This window comes from Durio zibethinus, chromosome 16 (assembly GCF_047325235.1).
Source record: "Durio zibethinus cultivar Kanyao isolate XHJ-2024 chromosome 16, ASM4732523v1, whole genome shotgun sequence".
In the NCBI taxonomy this organism is placed as follows: Eukaryota; Viridiplantae; Streptophyta; class Magnoliopsida; order Malvales; family Malvaceae; genus Durio; species Durio zibethinus.
In genome coordinates this window covers 24,120,111-24,147,119 of record NC_143177.1, presented here as the reverse complement: position 1 = coordinate 24,147,119, position 27,009 = coordinate 24,120,111, and the positions used below count along the sequence as shown (strand labels likewise).

General features: G+C 35.0%; 4 protein-coding genes and 1 pseudogene across 4 annotated transcripts; 1 reads left to right on the top strand and 4 right to left on the bottom strand.

The window, feature by feature from the left end:
• Nucleotides 1–431: 431 nt before the first annotated feature.
• Nucleotides 432–4,062, top strand: LOC111297807 (auxin transporter-like protein 5). Its single transcript, XM_022892422.2, has 8 exons — nucleotides 432–728; nucleotides 827–1,012; nucleotides 1,136–1,248; nucleotides 1,392–1,575; nucleotides 1,797–1,894; nucleotides 2,493–2,700; nucleotides 2,827–3,084; nucleotides 3,571–4,062. Exons 1-8 carry the CDS (start codon nucleotides 573–575, stop codon nucleotides 3,844–3,846), a joined length of 1,479 nt encoding a protein of 492 aa, XP_022748157.1. The 5' UTR covers nucleotides 432–572; the 3' UTR covers nucleotides 3,847–4,062.
• Nucleotides 4,063–6,202: 2,140 nt separating this feature from the next.
• Nucleotides 6,203–7,330, bottom strand: LOC111297797 (cold shock domain-containing protein 4-like). Its single transcript, XM_022892416.2, has one exon. It carries the CDS (start codon nucleotides 7,034–7,036, stop codon nucleotides 6,491–6,493), a length of 546 nt encoding a protein of 181 aa, XP_022748151.2. The 5' UTR covers nucleotides 7,037–7,330; the 3' UTR covers nucleotides 6,203–6,490.
• Nucleotides 7,331–14,373: 7,043 nt separating this feature from the next.
• Nucleotides 14,374–17,096, bottom strand: LOC111298740 (uncharacterized). The gene has a single exon (XM_022893467.2). The coding sequence runs from the start codon at nucleotides 16,630–16,632 to the stop codon at nucleotides 14,686–14,688; it is 1,947 nt and encodes a 648-aa protein (XP_022749202.2). The 5' UTR covers nucleotides 16,633–17,096; the 3' UTR covers nucleotides 14,374–14,685.
• A 4,994-nt stretch (nucleotides 17,097–22,090) lies between these two features.
• LOC149514465 (chaperone protein dnaJ 11, chloroplastic pseudogene) lies at nucleotides 22,091–22,482 on the bottom strand (annotated as a pseudogene).
• Nucleotides 22,483–23,867: 1,385 nt separating this feature from the next.
• LOC111298739 (uncharacterized) lies at nucleotides 23,868–25,480 on the bottom strand. Its single transcript, XM_022893466.2, has one exon. The coding sequence runs from the start codon at nucleotides 25,367–25,369 to the stop codon at nucleotides 24,413–24,415; it is 957 nt and encodes a 318-aa protein (XP_022749201.1). The 5' UTR covers nucleotides 25,370–25,480; the 3' UTR covers nucleotides 23,868–24,412.
• Between the last annotated feature and the right edge of the window lie 1,529 nt (nucleotides 25,481–27,009).

The following is a 27,009-nucleotide window of genomic DNA, read 5'->3' as shown; positions in this document are numbered from 1 at the left end:
TAATCTAACAAAAAATTTTAAGTGAATTTTATTAATTTTTTTATTAAAAATAATTAAATAAAAGTTAAAATTAAAAATTATGAAAATTTTAAATAAACTATTTAAAATTTTTAAAAAATTGAATAAATTTAAATAAAATTTTTTAATAAAAATATTAATAATTTTTTACAACAAATAAACATTAATTAAACTTAAATTATAAATAATTTTTTATATATTATTAACCTTCACGTTATACTTTATCATTATTTTAATTTAATTTTTTATTAAATTATTAAAAAAAAACTTCATAACTTCAATAAAAAATTTTCATGCGAGCTTTTTTCCCTTTGTAAAATACCTTTCAAACACAGCCTTTTCCCTCCATTCGAGAACCCCCCCCCCCTCTTCATGTCTTGTATATATACCCTATAAATCTATACTCTTTTCTTCATCACCTTCACTTTCTTTGCATTGAAACAACACTACCCAGCTTGTCATTAGAGGAAAAACTGTAAGGAATTGGTGAAAAAATCAGAGCTGAGGACTGTGAGGAAGTGAGAGGAAAAGAGAAGAAATTTAAGGTAGGGATAATGGCAACCGACAAGGTGGTGGAGACTATGATTGTTGGGAATTATGTGGAGATGGAAACTGAAGGGAAGCCTAAGGGCATAAAAGGCAGGATTTCTATGCTCTTATGGCATGGTGGTTCTGTTTATGATGCCTGGTTTAGCTGTGCTTCTAATCAGGTTTGTCATATCTTTGCTTTTTCCACTCTGCAGTTTGCTGTAAAACAGTGCTTTTTCACTTCTGATAGAGATTAAAATTTGTGTTTTTTCCTTTTCAGGTGGCTCAAGTGTTGCTTACATTGCCATACTCATTTTCCCAGCTGGGGATGCTCTCTGGCATTCTCTTTCAGCTGTTCTATGGTTTGATGGGTAGCTGGACTGCTTATCTCATTAGTGTACTCTATGTAGAATATAGAACAAGAAAAGAAAGAGAAAAAGTTGATTTCAGGAACCATGTCATTCAGGTTCAATTCTATAGTCTGTAAAAACAGCTTCAAAATATGATATCAAATGATAATGAAAAGCAATTTTTTATCTAAAAATTTTAACTTTCTCTGCTTTATTCATTTATTTTTTTAATTGTTTAGTGGTTTGAGGTTCTTGATGGACTCCTTGGAAAACACTGGAGGAACGTGGGTTTGGCATTTAACTGCACTTTTCTTCTGTTTGGATCTGTCATTCAACTCATAGCCTGTGCAAGGTACCTACTCACCTGACTCTTTGCTTTTATGATCTGTATCCATATTTTAAAATTCTTGGGTCCAAATAGATAAGGAGGAACCAACCATGCACCCCTGACAATCAATTCCCTGCTGTTGGGTATCTTTTGTTTTGATGTTGCAGCAACATATATTACATAAATGATAGTCTGGACAAGAGGACTTGGACTTACATCTTTGGGGCTTGTTGTGCAACCACAGTCTTTATTCCTTCATTTCACAATTACAGAATCTGGTCCTTTCTTGGCCTTATAATGACCACCTACACTGCATGGTATCTCGCCGTTGCCTCCCTCATCCATGGCCAGGTAAAAACTAAACACTCTTACTTACCAGTTAACATTGCAGATTGGCCCACGAATGTTGGGTGTGAAATCAGTCAAAATGAAACCTGGTAGTAGTCCCATTTCTTTGTCTGGAATGCAAATTGCAACCTGATAAGTGATATAATTAAGCATATTAGTATAGGTAATGTATAATCAATAAAATTAACCCTATAGTTGTTGGAATTTTATGGATTTAAACGTAGGCTGAGGGAGTTCGACATTCTGGTCCGACCAAGCTGGTGCTATATTTCACCGGGGCCACAAACATTCTCTACACATTTGGGGGACATGCTGTTTCTGTGTAAGACAAGTTCATACTTAGAATCCGTGTCTTTTACGTTATCTACAAATCTGCCCATGTTTTTCAAGTCAATAATGTTTTGCGCCTGCTTTAAACTCATAATCTTAACAGCTGTGGAGAATTATAAGTGCATAAAAGCAGTTCCTGAAAATGACCATAGCTTCACTTCTTTAGACATGATATGACCATTGGATATCTAATGACCAAACCAGTTCCAAAAGCATATAATACTCTAAATTGCCCTTTGCATTCTTCTCGGAAACCCTACTATTCCTGTTGAATTTAGAAAGCCAATGATCTTTTTTTCCCTTTACTTTCGCTTTTATCATAGAGGGGGTCCGGCTTTGTTCAGTGAATCCAACACACCCCACAGACAGAAAAAGGCCGTAAAGTTCATGGAGCTGAAAGCTGTGGCTTTAAGGCCTTAAACCCAAAACTCATTAGCCACCTTTTTCCAGGCCCTGAATCCCTTATAATACCAAGATTTTAGTACCTGAGAAATTAGTTATGAACATGCTTAATAAATAGTAGTAGTTGTTCATGAATTTATTGTAATTAATTAAGAATAAATTACTTTGTGTGCGGCGGGGACATGCAGGGAGATCATGCACGCAATGTGGAAGCCTCAGAAGTTCAAGGCTATATACCTGATAGCCACACTATATGTGCTAACTCTGACACTTCCCTCAGCTGCAGCTGTTTATTGGGCATTTGGAGACAAGCTTCTCAATCACTCAAATGCCTTTTCTCTTCTCCCGAGAACTCCCTTCAGAGACATGGCTGTCATTTTAATGCTCATTCACCAGGCATGCCTACTTGAATTCCATTATTAGATCCATCCATACATACATACATAACCAAATGTTCGTTTTTAGAACATCCATCCATCCATGTCATCACACATTAATAACGTTCATTTGGGTATTGTGCAGTTCATAACATTTGGATTTGCATGCACGCCGTTATATTTTGTATGGGAGAAAGCAATTGGGATGCATGAGTGCAAGAGCCTGTGCAAGAGAGCAGCAGCAAGATTGCCAGTGGTCATTCCCATTTGGTTTCTGGCTATTATTTTCCCATTCTTTGGACCCATCAACTCTACCGTCGGATCCCTCCTTGTTAGCTTCACTGTCTACATCATTCCTGCCCTGGCTCACATTGTCACCTTCAGATCAGCCACTGCCCGAGAGGTATTTACCCTCCACTCCATCATCCTAAAAGGAACTAAACAAACCTAGAAAATTAGCTAATTAGTGTAAAAAAAAAAGGCTATTTGAGATATCTGAGAAATTTTACTTTATGTCAGAGTCAAACGTTTGACTGAAGAAGTGAGAGAATTGAAAATCGATGTCTTTAGCTGTTGATATTTATTTAATACTACGTCTAGTCACAGTCTAGCAGACCAGTCCCGGATCTTTCTCCTAAACTGATGATAATCTTCCAGATTTAACAATATTTTGATAATTGTGAGTTGGTAATATTATTTGTCTTTGCTTAGTTCATGAAAAAGGCATTAGATATTGTTGTAAAAGGCACGAGATTCGTGCTGCAACCTGTTAACCAGAACATGTTCGTATCTGATTCCCCATATCTGGGGATTACTACAGAAAAGAAACCTGAGAATATGTAGGTCCCTACAGAAAACATATGATTTTTGATGAACGGTTGTGATGCAGAATGCAGTGGAGCAACCACCGAAGTACTTTGGAAGATGGGCAGGGACATACACGATAAACGTTTTTGTTGTAGTGTGGGTCCTAGTTGTTGGGTTTGGATTTGGTGGGTGGGCGAGCATAACAAATTTCATACACCAGATTGACACATTTGGGCTCTTCACAAAGTGTTACCAATGTCCACCACCAGCACTCCCAGCTTCACCTCCATCCCACGGCCTCAACGCCACCGCAGCTGCCTCTCTACACCACCCCTTCAACCACACTCGTAGCCCTTGATTTGTGCCATTGCCCGAATTTGCTCAACTCATGGCTTAGCTAAAATTGTAACCATGAATGTCATCGTGTCATTCGCACACTTTGGTCTTCTTTGTTACTTTAGGCTGTAGGCAGAGAATGATAAAAATTAGAGCTAAATGGGAGTTCATAAATCAGAATAACATATTTGCCTAGTAAAATCAATTCCTGTATACACAATGCCATCCAATTTGGGTTTTTCTCTGTCGTTTTTATTTAGCTTAGAGAGTTTGAAATGCATTTCCAAGAGAGAAAAAAAAGAAGGAAACAGTTTTTATGAAAAATTGAATGTCTCTACTTCTCTTTCCCCTGCCCTCCAATAATGAAAAATTGAATATCTTCGTGGGTTCAATGTTTAAGTCCAAAGATAGCACGATTTCAATCCTTCAGTTGGATACGCTCGAATGTCAACCTTTTTGACTGAAAGCATTTAAAAGATTAATCTTCATGCTGTATCGTTTCTGGAGAAAAAGGAATCTGTAGCAAACAGCCAAAAACGATTCTCAGATAAAGGCAACGGTTCTTTGCAGTTCCGTATAGCAAATGCTCTCCCTTTGGAAAAGATTGGATTACTCGACTGAAATGCTTAAGGTGATAGCTAGGAAGGAACAGTCTCAACAATGTGTAATCAATCAGACATGCAATTTGACAGCTAACAGGGTAATAATAACCTTCAACCAGCTGCTACAGCTGAAGGAGATTAATAGCAGGCCATAGAATCAAATTTAGGATGAAAATTTTGATTTCTGATCCCCACTTTCACCCCCTCGTATCTTGAAAGGGATAATTCAATAGCAGCTTTCATGCATGTTATATATGTGATGAGATAAATGAACTGATGATGAATCATGAAAAGGCTTTAGCAGACATACCCTAATGATTAAAGAAGAAGGTAAAAATGACGCAAGGGGATTGGAGATGTTGCTTGACTGTTGGGCGATCATAAAGCTGCTAAGACAGATACACCAATGCACTACTACGGAGGGAATTGGAATGATGTTGCGGCCATGAAAAAGCTAAATGTTGCAGCAGTCACAAAGTTGTCAAAGCTTCCTTTTGCAAGACCATATTCCCTTTCGCAAGACCATGCGACCCAAGAAAAAAATTAAAGGCTCAAGACTTTTAAGTTAAAGTCTTCCTCTTTATACGCTACACAATAAGACAAACGACATCAAGTTCGAAGACAATACCGTTCTTGTTGCCTGCCACACATTTTTCTTTCTCCTTGTACTTTGTTCAAGAGATGGCAATTTCCTAGTTTGTGTGTGTGTATATATATATATTATACTCTTGAATGAAGTGTATTTGAGCTGAACTGAAAGATAAAAGGTAAACCAACGAATTGCAATAGGATTTTTGTCCATGTACGGTAATCAATCGAAGTAGTGTTTCTTTCTTGTTCATATAATAGATTTGTGAAGTGCACAACTCTTTCATAAAAAGGTCATTGTTGGTTCCCGATTGCCAATGGGCCAATCTCAATTCTCACATGAAAGAAAATGCAATGCATCCTAAAGACGAATAAACAGGGATCGGGAGTGGTAGTCAGCTTATCGTAGGGTGGAAAGGGATCCATTGAATTAAGCATTGCAAATTGTTCCCAATACCAATGGAACATGGCATTAGTTAGAACAATGTAATTTCGACTTCAAAACCCAATATTCTTACAAAAGGACAGTGTAATTTACAAAATATAACAAACCATTACCTAATAGCTTTCCATAGTGATAAAATACAAATTTGCAGGAAATGGGAAAAAGAAATGAGCAATGAATCCAAGCAACCAAGGTAAAGCCATATAGCTGAGTTTCTTTCAGCTTTTATCAACAAGGTCCAACCATCCCTGTTCTATCCTAAAAGGAGCAAATAGGTCCACAACCATTGTTCCAGTCCAAGTAGGCATTAACACCACCAGCCTGTCTCAACGAGACTGTTCTTTTAAAACTGACTAAAACACACGTTACCAAACAAATATAGATCCTAAATGAAACCCTCAAAACACAGAAAAGAATCAAAGCAGAGGAATGGACCACTACTGATTTAAAAAAAAGGGCAAGGAAACACACTGTAATTGGGTGCCTTTAGCCTTTATGCTCCCATTATTCATGTGCTTTATTCACCTTCGAGTCCCAATTCATATACTTATTCCCACAAATAATCTTTACTCAAGAATAAAGCAAAGAATCACATCAAACGAGTAACAGAATATTTGAACAGATATATCAACAGATCAAAAACTTTGATTAGATCTCATCCAAATTACACAGAAAAACTTATGATAAACCAAATCAATTTTCATCAAGGGGACTGCAATAGAGAGAGATAACAGAGAAAAGACTGAACCAAACCAGCTTGTATTTATATTACACGTATAAATACTTGATGACAGTGAGGTTTTTAACATCATGTTCTTTTCACCATGTTCCCTTAGAAAATTCTAAATCCACTCCACTGTAACCCTACAGAAGTGCCCATTACAACCATTTCGAACAAAAAAAACAGAAATATGAAGCAAAAGCCAAAAAAACCAAGGAAGCTTGACAATAACAAGACCAACAGAAATAGTACCCAGGAAAAAGGAAGAGTAAGAGGAAATGTGACAAGACACATTTTAACCCTGTCCACCTCAACGACCATTGTTTGGACACTCCCTTGCAAAATGCCCAGAGCCTCCACAGTTGTAACAGCCTGAACCGCCGCCGCCACCGCCTCCTCCACCATATCTACCGCCGCCACCCTGTGTACAATCCCTTGCCATATGTCCCATCTCTCCACACTTAAAGCATCCTCCTCCACCACCACCGCCGCCTCCATAACCTCCGCCTCCTCCTCCATAACCACTTCTCCTTCCTCCACCACCGTAACTACCGCCTCCATACCCACCAGACCCACCACCCCCATATCCACCTCCACCTCCCCGTCCAGATCTCGAGGTACCACGAACAGGGTTCCCCTTGGGGCCAGTGACATCAACAGCCTTGGTGCGACCACCTTCAGAAGACTCGATAACGAACTCGACTTCTTCACCATCAGCAAGGCTACGGAAACCCTCGGAACGGATCGATGACTGGTGAACGAACAAATCCTCACCGCCCTCGTCTGGGGTTATGAACCCGAACCCCTTTTGGTCACTAAACCACTTCACCTTCCCACTCACCCTACTCTCACCCATGTTTCCCAACCAAAGCTCAGATCTAAAAACCCTAACAAAAACCTACCTCCACCAGAAAACGAAAGAAGCGGAGAGACGCAGAAAGAAAGTCTAGGTGGGGACTTTATATTGCAGATGATAGCAACGCAAAAATATAATAATAAAAATTAATTATTTAAGCAGGACGTCGGGATTTCAGAGGGAGGGATCGACGGCTGGGGATTTGGAGCAGGTGGAACATGGAGCGTCCGATTATATCATGGGTGCTTTGGGGGGAGTCAAATTACGAAAGGAACCAGAGTCTTGAGGGGAGAAGACAAGATTTGATGGGACAGGCATGTAAATTGAGATAATTAATATTTTTTTTTTTTTTGAAAAGATAAAAAATGACTGGTCAAAGGGTAAAGTTGGGAGCCAAGTGTCTGAGTTTGAGAGTGAGAAAAGCATGTCATGTGTGGGATGGGACCTTTCAATGGAGTGTTTGTCCTTTCAACTTGGAAACAAATTAAAAGAAAATCTTTCCATGCATCATGTGCAAAACTCATTAAATTATTTAATTACTTTGTACTTAATTGTTAACAATATAATTTTTTTTTTATTTTCTTGAAAAAATACTTAATAATGCTACATTTTTATTTTTTAACCTTCTTTGAATTCAATTAATAGACTTATTTTATCTAGGAGGAGTGGTAAGTGATCTTTAATTTGTCAAAAGGATTTTTTTTAATTAATTTGTTATAAATTTATGAAAAATATTAATTAGTGTCTAATATAATATTATTTAGTTTAATGTAATATCTTATGAAATATAGTTATGTCCAATTGAAAAAAATTAAAAAAGTTTAAAATTAATTTAAAACTATAATATTTGATTTGATTTGGATCGATTTTTTTTATTTATTTTAAATCAAATTTAAATGTTAAATATATATATATTAAGTTAAAATAAAATTTCGAATCAAGATAAAAAAATAAAAAAAATTTAAATTGAATCAAATTAAATTATATATTTTTATTAATTTATATATTTTTTTATAAAATAAAATAATTATTTTATATATAAATCTATTTAAATATATTAAAATTTTTATTAAAATAATATATAAAAACAAAAAAAATTAATAAATCAAATCAAATTAATAAAATTCAATTCAAAAGAAATGAATTTTAATAAAATATTAATTTAAATTTTAAATTTTAAATTTTATAATATTATATATTATTTAAAAACACAAATCAAATTGTATCCAATTCAATATTCCTAATACCCATGACAACTGCCGTGGAAGATGAGTATGACAGCGTATCAAGAAACTAGAAAAAAACAAAACAAAAAGGCAAATGATGATTAAAAATAATAAGAAGAATAAAAAAACCAAGAAAATGACATTTTCCCGGAATTTGCAACAGCCAGCCAAACAAAAATTTTCCAAGGAGGAGGGTGAACTTGATCATCAGTATTTTTTGGATTGATTTTAGTAAACAAAATTAAAGTCAAAGTTACAAACCTGCCTCACATCATTTTTAATTTGGATTATATTAAATTAAGATTATTTTAAATTAGTTTGAATTTGGGTACTTTTTGCACCAAGTCATCTCAAATTCAAATTGAATGATATTCAAGTGAAAATAAATTTGTTACTGATTTGGTAATTTGCTTTTAGGTTCAAACTATTTTAAATTTAAATTTTTTTAAATTTAAATTATTTTAAGTTCATGTTATTTTGAATTCAACCTTTTTTATTTTTTAATTCATTTGAATTTAAATAAATTCATATTTAAAATTTTAAAACAAATTTCCTCACTTCTGACTTGTTTGTTAAGAAATAAATGATATGTTTGATATATAATATTATGATAAAATAAAATAAAATAAAATAATATTATGAATATAATTATATTAAATAATATCATTATATTTTATGTTTAACGTATATAAAAATTAAAATAAAATAATTTATTTATTAATTAAAAATATTTTTACTCAAAATTTATACATTTAAATTATTTATGTAATTTTTAAATGTATTATAAAATATATAATTTTAATTTAATGAATTAAAAATAATGTTTTTATTTTAAAATGATTGAATTATTATATACTAAAAAAATAATTAATTTTTTTATAATCTTATATTTTTCTAAATACAAATCGAACACATTAAAAGATCCATTGATGATAAGTTTGATTCAACAACTACTTCCTTTTTTTCATTTTTCTTCTTTCATCAATCCAGTGGTGGGTAACGTACTCCGTCATTCATTGGCAAGATAACGGACATAAAGCGTTTTTTGTACCTCCTCCATTCCCTCTGTTCCTTTGCCCGGCCCCTTTCCCTTTCCAGGCTGCCAATTCAAAGTTCCATTTAACCGATGATCTCAGTCATGTCCTTTGCAGTAGGAAAAGTTGTGTAACAGAACCAAATGTTGTACCGGGAATAGAAAAATATTTAGTATTTTTTGTTAAATTAATTAAAATATTTTTACGAGGGATAAAATAGTTATCAAAAACAAGATTTTGGTTTAATTTTTTATAATTAATAACCATACGGGATTTACCTCGTTTAATCTCATAATAGTTTTTTACCATAAATGCTGTATTGAAGTGTAGATTGGTAGTTAGTTTTATCAGATCTTTGTCAAGTAATTCTGAAATTTGGACTTCAAATTCGTCTATATCCTATTTGGTAAAGATCATTGGTTTGACTCGAACAATCTCTTTTAAAGAATAAAAAGTAAGTTGGTAGTATCGAGGATTGCGTTTCCAAAGCTTCAATGGATTTTTATTGAAATTTTCCTGTAAAATTCTATAAAGTCAATGTTTTTCATTAATAGCTTTAAGTTCAGAAATATGAGTTATTTCTGATCGAAAATCATTATCACAAACATGATTGTGCTTGGATAATAAAGGAACATCTATTGATTTTTTATCAATAATAAAAACAAGATAATTAGAATAAACTAAAAAAGGTAAATACTTATGTATAAAATTATTTCTTAATAGAATGTCTCTATGCATATTAGGAAAACATAATATTTTAGGTATAACAAATTTTTTATCGTTTAAGGCAACAGGTATATTTTTTACCTTTAGGTTAACAATGGTTTCTTTATCATCGATACCTATAATTATTATAGGATGTTTCATAAGTTGCCATTTGGTTGACGGCAAAGCATTAGGACGACAGCTAGAGATTGTTGCTCCTGTGTCAATCAGAATATTCAAACTATAGGGTTTATAGTTTTGAAAATAAAAATAACCTTCAATAAACTTTCGGTCTATGCAACGCACCTCAAATCTTTCAACGTTGGATGGACAGTATTTTCAACAAACATAAACAATTTTGCTGTGTATATATTGATGATATTTTAATCTTTTCTAATACTTTAGATGAGCACATGAAACACCTGAATCTTATTGCTCAAGAATTTATTTTACACGGTATTATTTTAAGTCTCAAAAAGGTTGAACTTGAAAAAACCAAAATTGAATTTCTTTGTCTTAATCTTTCTGCAAACAGACTAACCCTACAGGATCACATTATCTCTAAAATCAAAGACTTTTCAGAAGAACTGGACAATGTCAAATAGCTACAACAACTGTTAGGTATACTTAATTATGGCAAACAATTTTTCAAAAATCTTTCCAAAAAGGAAAGCTATCTTTTGCGTAAATTACGTAAAGATAATGATTTTGTCTGGATCCCTCACGATTCTGATATTATCAAACAGATCAAATCAGATTTAACCACTATACCTAAGGTCTATTTACCTAAACAACGTGATCTATTAATTTTAGAGACAGATGCCAGTGATAAACATTGGGGATGTGTCTTAAAAGCTAAAAATCTGCATAAAAAAGATGAATTGATTTGTGGCTACAATTCCAGTAAGTTCAAACCGAACGAAATAAATTATATTATCTTTAAAAAAAAATTATTAGCCATAAAAAATGGTGTACAGCGATTTTACATCTATTTAGCCTTGAAGATTTTCGTTATCCGAACAGATAACCATAATCCTAATCAAAGATTATATTTGTACCAACAACCTCTTTATCGACCCCCTTTCATGAGGATTCAACCAGAAGACCCCTTTTCATGAGGATTCAACCAGAATACTCACAATTTGCTCAAGATCCAAACGAAATGACACCTATGAGTTATTCTCAAATAGTTTCTTCTACAAAACAACTGTTGGAAATAACAAAATTCTCTAACCCAAAGATAAAAGATTTTTACAATCCTGGACTTGAACCATAAGTCTATAATTTGTTAAACAAAATATGAAAATCCCATATCTCAGAAAACAAAATTAGCTTTCGAAAATGGATGATCAACTTAGTTGAGTTCTTAGCTAAACAAGCTAAAGAATTTCAGAATTTTAAAAAAATAACTTTCCAAAGTCTTCTATCAACAAATCTGCTAAAACAACAAAATATTGATTTCTTTACTTTGGAAGAAAATCAGTATGATCTTCAAGAGATAAACAATTTCTTGAATTTATGTGAATATTTTGAGAAAGATAATTTTATTTCTTCTAAGCTAAACAAGCTTAAAAGAATTCTTCTCTTCGAAAAAGCTGCAGCATTCTTAACCCAAGAATTATTTCAACAAATTAATTCTTCTATTTTACAATCAACAGAAACACTGTTGATTGAAAAGTTTTTAGATTATTATACCTCTATTTATATGTATAATAGATCTTTTGGTGAATATATACCTAAACTAAAGTTTCGACTTGACCATGAAAGTTTTGATATAAAAAGTATTGAACTTGGTTTAGTTGGACAAATAACTATACAAAATGAAACAGAGTAATGATCTGCAACAACGGATTGATTATCTTAATGCTATAAAGACTCTTTATGAAGAACATAAAGACCTCTTTCTTAAATACAAATATCATTATAGTTCTTCTGACGATGAGTCTAATTTTATTTTTATGCTGAATACTGAATCTAACACAGATAATGTTTCAGTTACTTCTTCTACAGGTACAACAACTACCAACAAAGATAGTATGATTAAACTTAAAAATATTATGAAAAAAACTCATTTTATTTCTGATGATAAACTCAAAAAATTACAACTCATCAAACCAGATGAGATTTACAAAACAAGTTAGTTTAAAAAATTTCAACCTTGGTCTAAACGTCATATAGAAAAACTATCTAGTGATACAGTCGCAATTGATACTAAACAAGGATCAATCGAAATTTCTCTTTTTACTAAAAAGAAAATACCTCATCTTAAGGAAAAATATTCTCACCTAAACAAGGATGAGATCAAATATGAGATAAAACAAACTTCTAATTCTGACCAAACAAGTCAGGTTCATACTGAAATCCCTATAATCGATTCGTTAAACAAACGAACGGTTTCACAATGAGGTACCTATTTAGACTTAACCAAAGTTCCTCTTCAATACTATGAAAAAATCATAGATGATTGGGTACAATCTATGTCTATTATTATCACAAATTATAAGGAGACATGGGGCAAAGAAAGATTTCTCAACTACTTTTGTGGCACATGGCAAAGTGATGTCCTTCAATTTCTCAAAAAATGAGAAAAGACAACCCTCAGAGAACAGTAAAAATCCTCTCTGTTAGCTGTAGGTAATATTCTTCAATTTTTGAAAGATTTAACCCAAATCTTGAAAAATGAGTTTTGCGGTAGTACAGTATCCCTAGAGCCTACTCAAAAAGCTTAATTTATTTTATCAAAATTAAAATTATGTAATATTAAATTTTTAGATGAATTTTCTAAAAAATATCTTTCTGAATATAAAAAATTGGATGAAAAACATTCCAAATTTTGATTACAACAATATTTTCTTAAACTTTCCTCACCATGAGATGAATTAAGTTCACAAAATTACCTTTTTTACCTTGAGTTAAAACTCAAAACCATTCATGCTGCAAATTTCAGTATCGAACTTTATGATACTCTTGGATGTAGAATACATTACGTTCAGAATCAGGTAACAAATACTGTTTGAAGCAAAAAGCTGCAAAATAGGTAAAATCTAAACTTTTGTATAAACAATATACAAAGATTTTAAAGATTTTGAAAAATGAATTTGAATTTGAATTTGATTGTAATAAACAATCTTTTTCAAAAAAAATATGGCATTGGGACCTAAAAAGCCCATAAGTTTTAGAACCATTTAAGTTTCCAGGCTCTTGGTCTAGCCTACAGCTTCAATCTTTTGCCCAAACCCACCTTTTTCTTCAACTTTTTTGATTGACTCGACTGACTCGCAGTTGGGCCTTCGGTTTCATGTGCCGGATAGCTCACCCAACACAGGATGACAAAAAATCGCAAAAGTTTTCCTCATTTGAACAAAATTCTTTGCTCGTAAACAGTGTGAATGAAGAATCTTGGTCGCGGCTTAATGTTCAAATTAGAGCTTTTTTTTTTTGCCCTATTGCTTTTAAGCATTATTTTTCACGTGTTTCAGGCGGTTTTTATGAACAGTATTTACATCTATCCGAATTAGGGAATCCGAATGTTGTTTTTTTAAGCTAATCCAGCCAAGCTATCTGATGTGGAACGTCGGTTTTGGTAGAATGTCAAGTCATAAAAATCCCCGAATCAAACTTCAACCGACACATGGAATGTGTTATCCAATTAGACTCATCAAAAATCAATCAACCAGGCTTCCAGTCAGCTTCATCTATCTTATCAAGAAAAAAAAAACCAAATAGAAAACAGGAATTTTTTTTTGGATATGCATGAGGAAAAGGAGATGTGCAAGTTCTTCTCTTCATGTACTTATAAAATTGTCCATTAATCATCATTAATTTTCGTCTTACATGAAAATGTTGAAGGGACAAGTGTTTAAAAATATTAATGCAGCATTGGTTCAGCATGACCCACAGTTCTTTTTTCTTGCACAAATTCAGCATAGTGATTGAAAAAGTTGGCTAGCGTGCTCTGTTCATTGACCCCCAAGCAGTCCCTCAAAATGGAACCATCTTTAATGGCTGAACAGAACTGGTTCTAAAGTGAACTGACATAGATTGAATAATTGAATGTCCTGTGCGGGGTATTTAAACGACTTCCAATTTCAAAAAGCATAGAAAGGAAGGTCATCTGCATATGTTCATGAACAGTGTGATGTTAATAATCAGAGAAAGAAAAAATGGTGCATTTGAAAATGATGTAGATTACTATTTACTGTACCATCATGGAAAGTGTGCTTTCGCAAATGATATAGATTCTAAATCATTCACTGCCACCATCAAATCTGGCCAAAAAAAATCACTAAACAGTACCGTGAAATAACGAATTCGAGACTTAAGATTGCATACCAGATTTTTAGAAATCTCAGCTGTCCAGAATTAGGCCTGAGATTGGTGTCAGCTATGACTTATGGGTCTTATGAAAGAGCAATGCTAGTAAAAACTATTAGCACATGATGCTAACACCAAGATTTCAGAGACAGTACCAAGCTGACGATTATAGGCGATAACGACAGCAAAGATAACAGACAAGACGAAGGAGAAAATGAAGAGAGTAAGGGTAAGAAGCTATGCACGACACCATCCATAACTCTATAACAGTATTTGACATCAACGCTAATTTATATACAGTCACTTCATCAGGGTGAATAAAGCATACAAAACTGAACTATTTCAGGAAATCTTGCACAACGTGATAAAGTTAATGGAATCCTCTTAAACCCCTTGATTGATAGAGTTCTAATCTACTTTTGGCTTCTGGTAATAAATAATCAATATCAGGATCTCCAGATAGATAAGCTTGCTTTGAAGCCCACTGCAGTACTATAAGCACCTCTTCTCGCGCAAGGGTCTCACTGTCAGGAATATTGAACGCAATGTAACACAGCAGGATCAATGAAGGAAACTGAACCATTTGTTCACCAAAGTAAACCAGTTGAATTAAATGCTTGGCGCCTCCTGCATTGATGATGGATTTTGAATGATTAACATGGAGGTAGTTTTTAGGTGTGGCAAACTTGTTAAGTGCAATGGCGGCCTCCATAGAAATATCTGCTTCCCTTTCATCAAGGAGTTTTACCAATGGTCCGATAATCCTTGTTTCAGTTGCTCGGAAAGTCCTGGCCAAGTTTCCAATAGCTTTGATGCAAGGCAAAAGGAGGTCTGAGTCTGCCTTTTCTATGATTTTGAGTAACTGCTCCACGACAGCTCTGGCAGCAGGGGAAGTAGGCTTGAAAGAAGAGCGTCTCAAGTCAGCATTTTGTTCAGCTACAGCTGTGATTTCCATTAATGCGAAGGCCGAATAGGACTGTACATCATCGGTGCCCTTCTCTAACAAAATTGCAAAGCACAATAGAGCTCTTGATTCTGTTATGCTACGACATATACCAAGATTTCCCTTGCTAAGCTGCCAGAGAGCTTTTGCTGCCATTGCCTTCATTTGTGCTTTGGTCGCTGGGTCTTCGAATTCCCTTCCCTTAATGCTAGTTCCAGATAATGAAACATGTTGCTGATGGTGCTGATGATGATGCTGGTGTGACTTGGCACTCTGCTGGTTGCCTTTGGGTTGGTTAACATTGTGGTGATTTGTAGAATACATGTTTGGTTGTGCTGGCTTGGAACTGTCAGGAGTCTGGCTTCTCATATCCAAAGGGTGAGCCATATTACTATTAAGTTGCTTATCATCAACTTCGTGCTTCTTTTTATTAGTTTGCTCTGGAGTGTCACTAGCCATAAGAACCGAATGAATAGACATCTTTTGCTTACTCGCAGTGGTATACTTACTATGTTCCTGAACGGTCTCAAAGGCGAGGTGACTGACGAGAAGCCGAATTATATTATTCTGTGAAAAATGGTGCTGGCATTTGGGGTGATGCGCAGCCAATTCTGATACAGCCCAAGCCACCACAGATTGAACATTCATGTTACCTTCTTTGAGGATTTTCGCAAAAATTGAGCAAGCACCTGCATGTACAATTTGTTCGACACTTTCCGGGTCACGTCCTAGCAACCCAATTGCCCTTGCTGCATTCTCCTGACCTTCGGGTTTTCCTTCCTTTGCCAACTTCAATAAAGGAGGTATCCCTCCTTCCTCTATGATCAGCTTACCATATCGATCATTGTCCCGACCCAAAGAAACCAATGAAGCAGAAGCATCAGATCGTTCATCAAACGAACCTGTATAAAGAATAGCAATCTGTTCCCATATAAGACACAATATTGGTTCGTTTGCTGCAATAGGAGGAAGACCGAGATATTCATCATCACGATCACCAGCCGAGGCTGACACGCGCAAGAGCCAAGAAACATCTCCTATAGAATTCTCGAGTTGCGTTGATGTTTTCCTAAAGGCTGCCGCAGGAATAATGGTGAAAACTCGCTTCATGATACCCGTTGCACGGCACTTGATGACAAGAGCTAGGGCCTTGTCCAGGACCTGTTCGGTGTCATCGATGATTCTGCGTGTTGGGCGTTCGTAAAGGTCGTTGCTGGCACGTGCAGCTTGACGGAGGAGGCCTGATAGCTTCTCGGTCTTGCCTTTAAGCTCTTGGCAGTCTAGTTTGAAAGATTGTGCTTCATCCGCGGCCTTGGTTACCTGATCTGCCACTTGTATTGGCCTTGCCAAGATCTGTTTCACAATGTCCGCCATGGCCTAAGCGGAGCCGGAAAAAATGGCAACGGGAAAGCAAGGACCTTTCAAATTATACAACGATCCTTTTTGGAGGAAGAAATAGGGGTAAGAGAAAAAGATAATGTGGTCCCAAACGGTGAACTACGTGTTTCCACTTGTCAGGTTTTAACGAAGAGAGAGAGAAAAATGTTTCTACATATATGGAGAATTTATATTGCTTTTGCTTATTGGACCTGAAAAATGAAAATGTAAAACCAGAAAAACCGGAGTTCAAGGTGTTTAAGGAGTTCTTGTAAAGGAGAAGGGTATTCGCATCAGAATTGCATGGTTTTCCGTGGTAGCGGTGGAAGAGAAGGAGGTGGTGGCGCCGCCAGTGTATGTAAAAAGGGAGAGAGCAAGAGATTAGTAATGGTCAAACAAGATTTTCTCCATGTTTGATGTCCAAAAATAAAAGCACCGATCTTCTTGCGTTATACAGAGGAATTCAATTGGGGTTAGTCCATAAATTATTACAAAATTCAAGTTCTATGAATATTATGACAGTCTTAAACAAAACGACTTCACTTTCACATAGTTTTCTAGAAGACAAATGCAGGCTCAATATACTTAGTTTCAGACTTTGGATGAGTGATACTCAAATGATCAAGTAATGACTAAAGTTCGAAGTGCAGCTAAATATTGTAAAGACGAGGCAATTCTTCATAAAATTCATTGTGTTAAATGCAAGAGAGATTCATGAAATTATTATTCAGAGAGCATGATTGGTAATAGAGGGAATATATGAGAGGATGGAACAGATTGAAGGAGACTGGACAGGTTCAATGTCCCCACATATATTTGAATAAGGAATAAACTTTGCATGCATCCCGCTTATTGAATCCCACCAAACAAAAGTCACAAGATTTCACCAAACTCCAAAGTTTCGATGTCATCCACATTCTTCAGCAAATTAATCAATCACCCCAATGAAAAATTTTAACCGAGCTAGAATATACCTTTGAGATTTTTTTTTTTGCAGTTTGATGGGCCTGACATCGTTGACATACCGAGTAATTTTATCTTCTACATATTCCACACTTCAGGTTCCACAACTGTGAGTTTGACAGGCAAGAAAATGAGGTGTTTTAAGCTTTCTATCCTCCTCCATTTCAAGGGAATAAGGATAAAAAGGAAGAAAAAGCATGCATATAAAGTACTGTTGGGTGGCCTTGCTAGATTTCCATTTTATGACAGGTTGGGCTCAAGGCTTGAGCTACGTAAGGGGAACTGTGGATTTTGGTTACTATAAACATGCGCAAAAATAAAACAGGGCACATCACTTTTTTTTCTGTCAATTGCTTGATTTTCATCATTTGCAAAGTTGTAAGAATTCGAGTCACCTTTTTTTCTGGGCCACTACACGTGAAATAGGTGGTTAAAATTTCATTGTCTATTACTAATTGAGTATGGAAAGGGTGAAATCCTTCTAATTCTGTATAACTGGTACGAATCAGATCAGATATAAGATGGAAAAATCTAAGTGATAATAATAGGAACAATAGCCAAAGAACTTTGTTTTACAGGCAATGAGAAACAACATGCATGATTAATCCTGTAGTTGTTGAGATCTTAATGTGTTAGATACTTCATTTTGTCCATCATTTACATAAGCAAAAAGGTTAAAGAAAGTAATGAAAGTAAAAATGAGTTACTTGATCTTGACCTCTGTTGTAGTCTTGCCGGTTAGGAATATTCTTGGCTCTCAGCAAAAAAGACCTAGGATCTACTTCGGGCAGTGTAATTCTTAATTGCAGTACTATTTAGTTAACGATAATAAACTCAAGAAGGTGATTCCGGAGCTTAGCTAAGATGTTTTATGCCATTGGTGTCTAGCTCAAATTCCAGTACCTACAACTCCTTTTCCCTATTTCAAGTTGCGGCCTCTTTGTACAAAAAAAAAAAAAAAAAAAACTCAAAAAAGGTATATGTTACCTTCATGCCTAGTGTAATTTTCAGAGGTTTACTTCAGAAGTTGCTGCAATCAAGGTTCTGTTTTTGTCGGATAGTACTTTATTTCTGGGGTACCGTGTATGGATGAATCAATAGTAATAACATTCCAAAAAATTATGCATGTTGCTTTGAAAGGACAAAAATGTTAAAGGGGTTTGTCTTTGTTTTGCTGGTTGGGGGGTAATTCAGTAGGGTTTCACATTCATTCTGCATATATATGGCGGTCTTAAATTTCACAGTGGTGTTGAATCTGATGATATGTTCCTGTTAAAAGCTTGAAATCCATCCTTCATGAATCATATTAACTGAAAATTGTCACATCTCTTAATTGAACGTTTCATGAAAGATTGAAATCAGCTTCATATTGAAAACCAATCCCTGAAACTCTGCCATATTTGTTTAGCTGTATTATATAATTTATACTGTATCAAAACCTGAAATTGAAAGCTGAAAGTTTTCCTTAACAAAATAATCAAAACCAGTTTCCCTGTAATTTGATGGCATCAAGACATCAAAATTTCAAATAATCCCCCCCCCCCCCTCATTCCAATGGTTGTATTGGACAACAAAGTTTAGGCCTCTTCTTCTTTTAACCATGCAGGGTGATGACAGGATTTGATCCCAATTTCGTCAAGAAACGTAGAGCAACCTCTCCATCCTAGCTAATCCAAAGTTCCAAATTGGAGCCTGGTAGGCCATATGCAGGAAAGGAAATCCACAATAATTCACGGGTCCGATTAACATAGAAAAAATCGGAAAAAAAGATGTGATGACTCATGGGATAAATATTCATATGTCCAATCAGCCATTTTCGGACCGGGTCTACACATTTTGCCTCCCCCAATGGAGAAATCCACGGAAATCGCAATGAAGATTCCAACGAACAACGACAAATCAACTGTCAGATTTTGTTGCATACCATAAACTACAATTCACCTCATATGCTGAAAATTTTGATGACAGAACAAGTTGTACGAGGTGTCCTCCTCAATCCTGCTTCTGAACTGACCTTGCTTGTCAACTTCTTCAATTACTCCCAACATTTTATAACGTGGATCCCACTGTTTCTCTATGGGAAAGTAGTAAAAGGAGATTGTGAATTAATAAGAGAATTACATTACAATATATACAGCAGACTAAAGAACAAAAAGAAAGGAAAGATTATTATTGCCTAATTATTGATTTCCTAAACAGAGGGATATCCTAAATAAAATATTTACAAGCTAAAGACAACTAGAAAATCTTTGACCATGCATTTTGCTTACTATGTAGAACTTTGATTTTTGGTAGACATAATCATTTAACTCAAATAAACCGGCCTACAACTCACAAAAGTTAATCCAGTCTGTAAGGAGAGATTTTCTATACTCTTGTGAGATCACTAGGAAAGTAAAATCCGGAATGCAAAAATCGATGCCGGAGTTAGGTTGAAACAAAGCCTACTCTGACGGCTTTATAAAAAACATCAAATACATATAGCCGTATAGCCTATAGGTATAGATATATGAGTAAGCTGCTGACATGATACGTAGCTATACTTTGCTAGTCCTACTTGCTTGTCCCATGGGATATCAGTAGGATCAGAACTGCAAAAAAGTTCTTGTTGCAGTCCAGAATTTCACTTCCAAACACATTGCCAGCACACAAATGACAAAAGGATGTTGCTATGTCCTACAACTTCCCCTCTTGATTTTCAGATATAGATTATATTACAGTACATTGGATTGGATTTAAATATATACCTGTTTATCTGCATTAGTCTGCGGTTATAGTTATTATGTATGTATCCGATATTCGTTTTTAGTTCAAAGCAATATATGAAAGAACCGGAAATGGAGTATCTTATATGCTTACAGAGAGAAGTTTGGAATAGATCCTAAAGAAAGTCTGATACACAGCGTACAAAAGTTTCCGCTAAGTTTAAAAGAGCGGAAAAGAGGCCTGGAATGTCTTCATCTACTTCACTCCACCTCTCATTACTGATCATGGCTCCGATTATAACACTTGACTGCAAGAAATCAAATCCATGGCAAGGAATAAGCAGTGATCAGGTTTCCCTGATTTGATGTACCTTTACAGTTACACTGTATCAAAGTTTCAGCTTTCAGTACATATGTGAATGTCAAAGCTGAAGCCTGCGAGCAATTTATTTCCGAAGGACAATGTCGCAAATTTTAGGGTAATTTTCTTGAGAATATCTTCAACAAGAGAGTTAAATATTCCTGGCAGTTTTATGTAACAAAATATATACATCATGGACAAATTTGACTGCCATTTTCAGTTTCTAGCTCAACACATATTCATCAAATTGGTACAATATGAGGCTATGAACATCATAAACAGACTGTAGTACTTTCCTCCAGGTTCATTGATAAAGTTTTTTCTCTTTCTTCTTTTTGTATGAACAGGATAAAAATGACAAAAGATTTCAGAGATGTGAATATGATCGATCATAGGAAAGCAACATTTATAACAGGGTCCTATTAAACCGTAGATACACGACCTACTAAGGCAAGCTGCTTAAATACTAACAGATAACATATACTATCAATTGTAGGACCATTTTGCATGAGGCATGAGATAGTTTGATAGTTTCTCCATTAACAAATCTGTACAGAAATAAAAACCAACTTTGCACCGTGCAGTGTGCATGTAGCTAGGTTTTCTGGTTTATGAACATATTTACAATTTACATTCTTACCATTTTCTACTAGTTGTGCATAAATCATCCCTGTAAATTAAAATGTTGGTGACCAAACTGATTCCATCAGGACGCTATTCATCTCTGGTCCTGGTTTCGGATTCGAACATCAATATTCTACTTCTGGGATTTGGAGAGTTAAATCAGGCAAAGGCTATTGCATTGAAATGAATGAATGAACATAAAAAATGAAAAAAAAAAAAAAGAAAGAAAGAAAAAGAGTTCATGGAGAATGAGGTAAACCATAAAAGATAAATGTAATGAGAATATATACGAAGAATGCAAAGTACTCAGCAAAATATAGGTTTTTTTTTTTTTTCAATTTTGTCTTTTAAGGATTCTTAATTTTTAAATATTATGAAATAATGAAGGGGCAACATATGATGCATTAATATTGTTTAAAATTTATATACTAATCAAATATAAACTTTTTTGTGATTAGACTTCACTCATAAATTTATGAGAACAATGGCAAGTATTTTTATTATATAACTTATTAAGTAATTGATTATTTTTTAAATTAATTGATATATTATTAAAGTTAATACTTAAATATTTCGAATTCGAGAAAGTTTATATGCCTAATATCTTTTTCAGCTAATAGGCAGAGGAGATTTAAGTTTAGATTACAAATTTCAAAAACAAAAAAAAAAACCCATCAATTTAAATGAAATAAAGTTAAAATTTGGGCCTACTTTAATTATGTCCTGATCATAATTCCTAACCAAGGTCCAAGTGACAATAAAGAAAGGCCAACAAGGCCTTTCCATATTTAGGTCCGAAAACGGGTTCTTGGGTCGTCCAAAGCACTCAAACCCATATCCGTTATCCCATTACCAACACTGATCAGTCTCCCAATTCCTACGACCACTATAACTAGAAAGCCCCGATGAAGGAGCAGCAGCTGCCATTGTTGCAGAAGTGAGAGCAGAGGAATGAAAGGGGCGTTTCGGCCTGTAAAGATCCCTGTCATAATCTGCATTTTTATCTGGATCTGATAACGTTGAATATGCTGCACGGATTTTCATAAGTTGATTAGCTGACATTTCTTTCTGGTTCATGGATACAACATCGGGATGACATGTTCTTACTAGTCTCCTATAGGCTGCCTTGATTTCATTCCCGTTTGCATTCATCGGAATCCCAAGAACCTCGTACAATGATGTTGATGAAGCCATATGCAGTTCCAAGATACTTGGTTAAGTTCTTTTTTAGGATCTCTTTCAGGTTATAATCTGAAGAATATTCAAGGAATGGATTTGGAGATAAAGGCCAAAATTTCAACAGTGAAAGCTGAGGATTTTGACGTGACAAAGATTTGAAGCGAGGTGGGCTTTACATATAGAGTTGAAGAAATGTAATAATTGGAACAGATTTAATCATGGTCCATTTTGATCATGCTATGATAAATCCTTATCCACAGGGTGCTGTGCTGTCCCTTGCTGAGTCAGTGACTGTTTATATGGATGGGGTTACCCATGGTGATTGGTCCCATTCCCACCTCCATCTCAGTCCCACTAACGCAGAAAACTTGAACATAATGATTTGTAATCTTCTACCATTGGAATATTGGAAACAATTGTGTTATATAGAATTCCATCCAGTTTTCCAGGAGCAAAAATTCAAGAACACGTTTAAAGGAAATGTTCTTTTTACTCCCCTCTTCCACATTTTTAATTAGTGTACTAAAAGGACACCTAACCCATTAATTCCAGTTGGCCCAAAAATCCCAGTTATTTGTTATGGACATTGAGAGGACAATAGTCGGCTATGGCCTATGGGTAGACACTGGCTTGGGTCTCCTTAGGCTCCATTCTATATGGATGAAACTGGGTCAACATCTTCAAACTTGGGTCAACATTTGTTTTGGGTTTAAGTCTGTTTTGAATTTTTAATTTATGCTTAATCGTTTGATCTTTATCTACTTAATTTCTTTTTTATTTGGAATTTTATTTATTAACCTCTGATTTTTAAATTATTATTTGAATTTTAATTAAGGTATAATAATAAAATAAGCTCTTGAATTATAAAAAAAAAGTTCATGTAAATTTTGAATTTTCTATTTAAATAAATTAAACCCTCAACTTATTATTTTACGCGAAAAAACCACAATTTAAACTCAGTGGTGATCAATGCAATTCTCTCCCGAACAATGAAGTAAAATATCTTGATGAAGTTGCTGCAATTCGCAAGAGGCATCCTCAAACCTGTGCTTTCGTGTTTCAGTATGGTTACCTCCTTGCTTGTCTTGAATATACATGATTGCAATATTTGTTTTACAGGTTTTTCAGCAAATCCCAGGCACACTTCTTGTTAAAGGATCACTCTCAGGTTTTCAGTTACTAAGATTCTAATTTTGTTGGAACATGCGTTCTTGAGATCACTCCTTACAGATGACTTTTTGGCTAGCACTCAAATTTACCATCTAAACTCTAAGCTTACTCGTTGTCATCAAATTTACCATCTAAACTCTAAGCTTACTCGTTGTCATCAAATTTCATTACTATTGACAATATGATGTGGGCTTAAGATGGCTAGTCATGAGAATTTGGAGTTGATTGTCCTATAACACTCATATTCCCATCTCTATCATATATATTTCATGTCATCGAGAATTCACTAGCAGTGCAATCTTTCTTTTGCAGGATTATTCTCCTTCTAGGCTCCTAATTACCTTATTCAGCAATGCAGCATTTAGATTCGATAAATTTGAAGCTCCTGTATAGGACAGTATCCAAATCAGCTTCAGCTATCTTGTTCTTCTTTTGAAAAATGTACATGTACTTATTGTTGAGCCAAATGATCGGGTCTTAATATATAATCTTCATGATGTTGCCTTCCATGGAATTTTGAATAGGATAAAACAGTGAAAAAATTGAATAATATTGTATGACCTTCTCGTTCTAAGAAAGTTTTGAATATTGTATAACATTCTGCAGATAAATTGGTCATCAGTGCACGATAAATATACTCAATGCCATACACATCACATACTACATTACAAACAAATAACTGAACAGCCAATTCAAAGGATGAAGAAACTAGTTACAAGAGAAAATATCACAGATTGTTCTACCAATGATAAGAGAAGGAAGCTTTACAATTTCATCAACACTTCCCTTCAATCCTGGCGTGTGTAAGGCCAATACAAGCATCAACGAAATCCTTATCAATAAAGTCTGTAGAGAAAATCTGCAACCTATCAGCACAACCCTTGGCAAAGCACTGAGTAATGAACAGTCTAGCATATCCATGAATCCGCCCTGTCACTGGTTTAACACATACCACAGGGTTATCTGCCTGTGCTGTTACTGTGTTCTCCACCCTGTAGAAGAATTTCCTTGATGAAACTGGTTGTTGCTCACCCAAATGCTTCAAATTGCTATCAAACTTTGTTGATGGTAAATCTGTGTCTATCCAATTGTCCCTCAGATAATTAGCACTCCAGAATGGAGATCCTGCCTTTGGCTGGGGAGACTTCCTAGGTTTCCAGAAACAGACAATTCTCTTTGGCAACAATGCGGCAATTGTTTTGCCAAAGACGTGATCATCCTGGTGGATCAGGAACTCCCCAAGTGCTTCCTCCAAGTACTTCTCAAATTCAGGAGGATCCTGGTGCCCAAATTCAGTGCGGACCTCAAGAATTATTATCTCTGATTCTGTCTCCGACAAGAATTTCTTGACATCGTTGATGACAACATCAACACTGTAAGTCGACAGGATTCCATGGCAGACACGACGATTTTCATTAACTCGAATATCCAAAACTCTGGTGCCTTGTACAAGCTGTTGGTAAATGGACAAATACTGACATTGCGCAAAAGGGCGAGAGATACATGGTATTCCAATCTTGTTGGTAGCAGAATCATGAGTTCCAGGCCATACAATTTTGTTTATGTAAACTTTCTCCGGACCAAGGTCAGCCATCCAATTCTTCCTATCAGCAGGATGGTAATCACAACCAGGAAACGTTTCCCCACAACTTTCATGAAGGTCGCAGAGCTTTTTCTTTTCAGTCGAGATTGCCTTACGCCTTTCCATCTGTTTAGAGACATGAGAACCCATTTTTCAATCAGAGAAGAAGAAAAAGAAGATTGCCTTACGCCCTCTTCTTCTTCTTCTTCTTCTTGATATTTCCCTTGCTTTCCTTCTGTTTCAAGTTATAAATTAAAAGCTTTCCTCTATGGGGTTGAATATATAGCATTATAACGTCAGAGAGTGTTATTGTAGGGTCGGCCTTCTTGTATTGTAGATAATAAAACTGATAGAGACAGTTTTCTCAACGTTTTCTATTGGTTTTTTTTCCTATATTATCTTCGATATTTTGGTTTCAGACGGGAAATGAAAACAATCTTTTGCGCCGCTTTGATTTTCATTGGTATTATTGGTAGAGAGTTAAAGTCGATTCTATCTCTTGGATTCTTCCACATGTATGGATGTCCAACATTGTCTAAACTTTGTTGGTTTTGATATGTTAGATCCTTCTAATCCAAAGTTAAATGAAGGCTCATGATCAATGGCCGGTAGGCCAAATGAGCTGGCCTCTGGTAATATAAAGCCAATCCCATTCGTCAATATTCCATTTCTGGTTCAACCACTTCCGAAAGTGAAAGCCCCTAATTATGAACCCTTTCCATGAAAGAAATTTTTTGCTAACCCACAGCTTAAGCTTTAATCAATTAACTCTCCAACTGTCAACGAGTAGACACAGTAAATATCCGCTCAGATCCAAAGTTTAAGGATCCAACATTCCAATTTCTAGACACCACTCCTGAAGTACTTTCAATTTAACGAGAACTAAGCTAATAAAACAGTTCTGCGAAAAAAAAAAGCCTAATTCATTATATGGAAAGACTGAAGAACCCGAAAAAAGATGCTATTCCAATAACAAGAGTAACAAACGGGCTGATGGCCCTTGGAGCTCCAAGAACGATGGTCCCAATGGATGATTATATAACCTCATTGAATAACGTGGACTATACAATGAAGATGGAGGAGCCTACCATGTGCACAGATGATCTGTAGACTAGGCTTCAATGTTTATAGAATGTCAGTAATTTCAATTTGGGGATTACCACAATGAATATCAAGAAAATTAAACATGAGATTTTCGTGATCATGAGTTCTAAAAAACTTGGTTCAAAGAATCAACGGCTATGAAGAAATCAATGACATTAACATTTGTAATCTGGAAAAAAGGTAAAAAGAGAATACCATGTTTCCACAAGAGCTCAAGAGTGAAGCCTACGGTTAATTCAGCTCGTTTGACTTCTTAATAAAGAGTCTTAATCCTCGAGGTATACACGATATCAGGAAGTGTGAAACCAATGATATTTACTTCAAAAAGAGCCAACAAAAATATAGCAAGAAATGGCAAAACACATGCATAGAAAGATCTAAAGGCAGAATGGGAACTTCATCCAGTGAATCTCTCATCCCTGCTTTGTAGAACCATTTAACTGTTTCTGAACATAGTTAGTTGATCAGAACTGGACCTGAAATAGAATTTTTGGTGGAAATGGACTGCTTCTTTAACATAACTAGACTTAAAAAAGGAAAAATACACAGCAAGAAAAATTATAATCAGTAATGGTTTTATAGTTCTCCAGTTAGAGTTATTTTCCATGTTATGTATGATGTAGTCAGGAACCACACATTTTGTACTATTATTTAGTAAGCTCTTGTCTGTCTGAAGATTAAAGGAG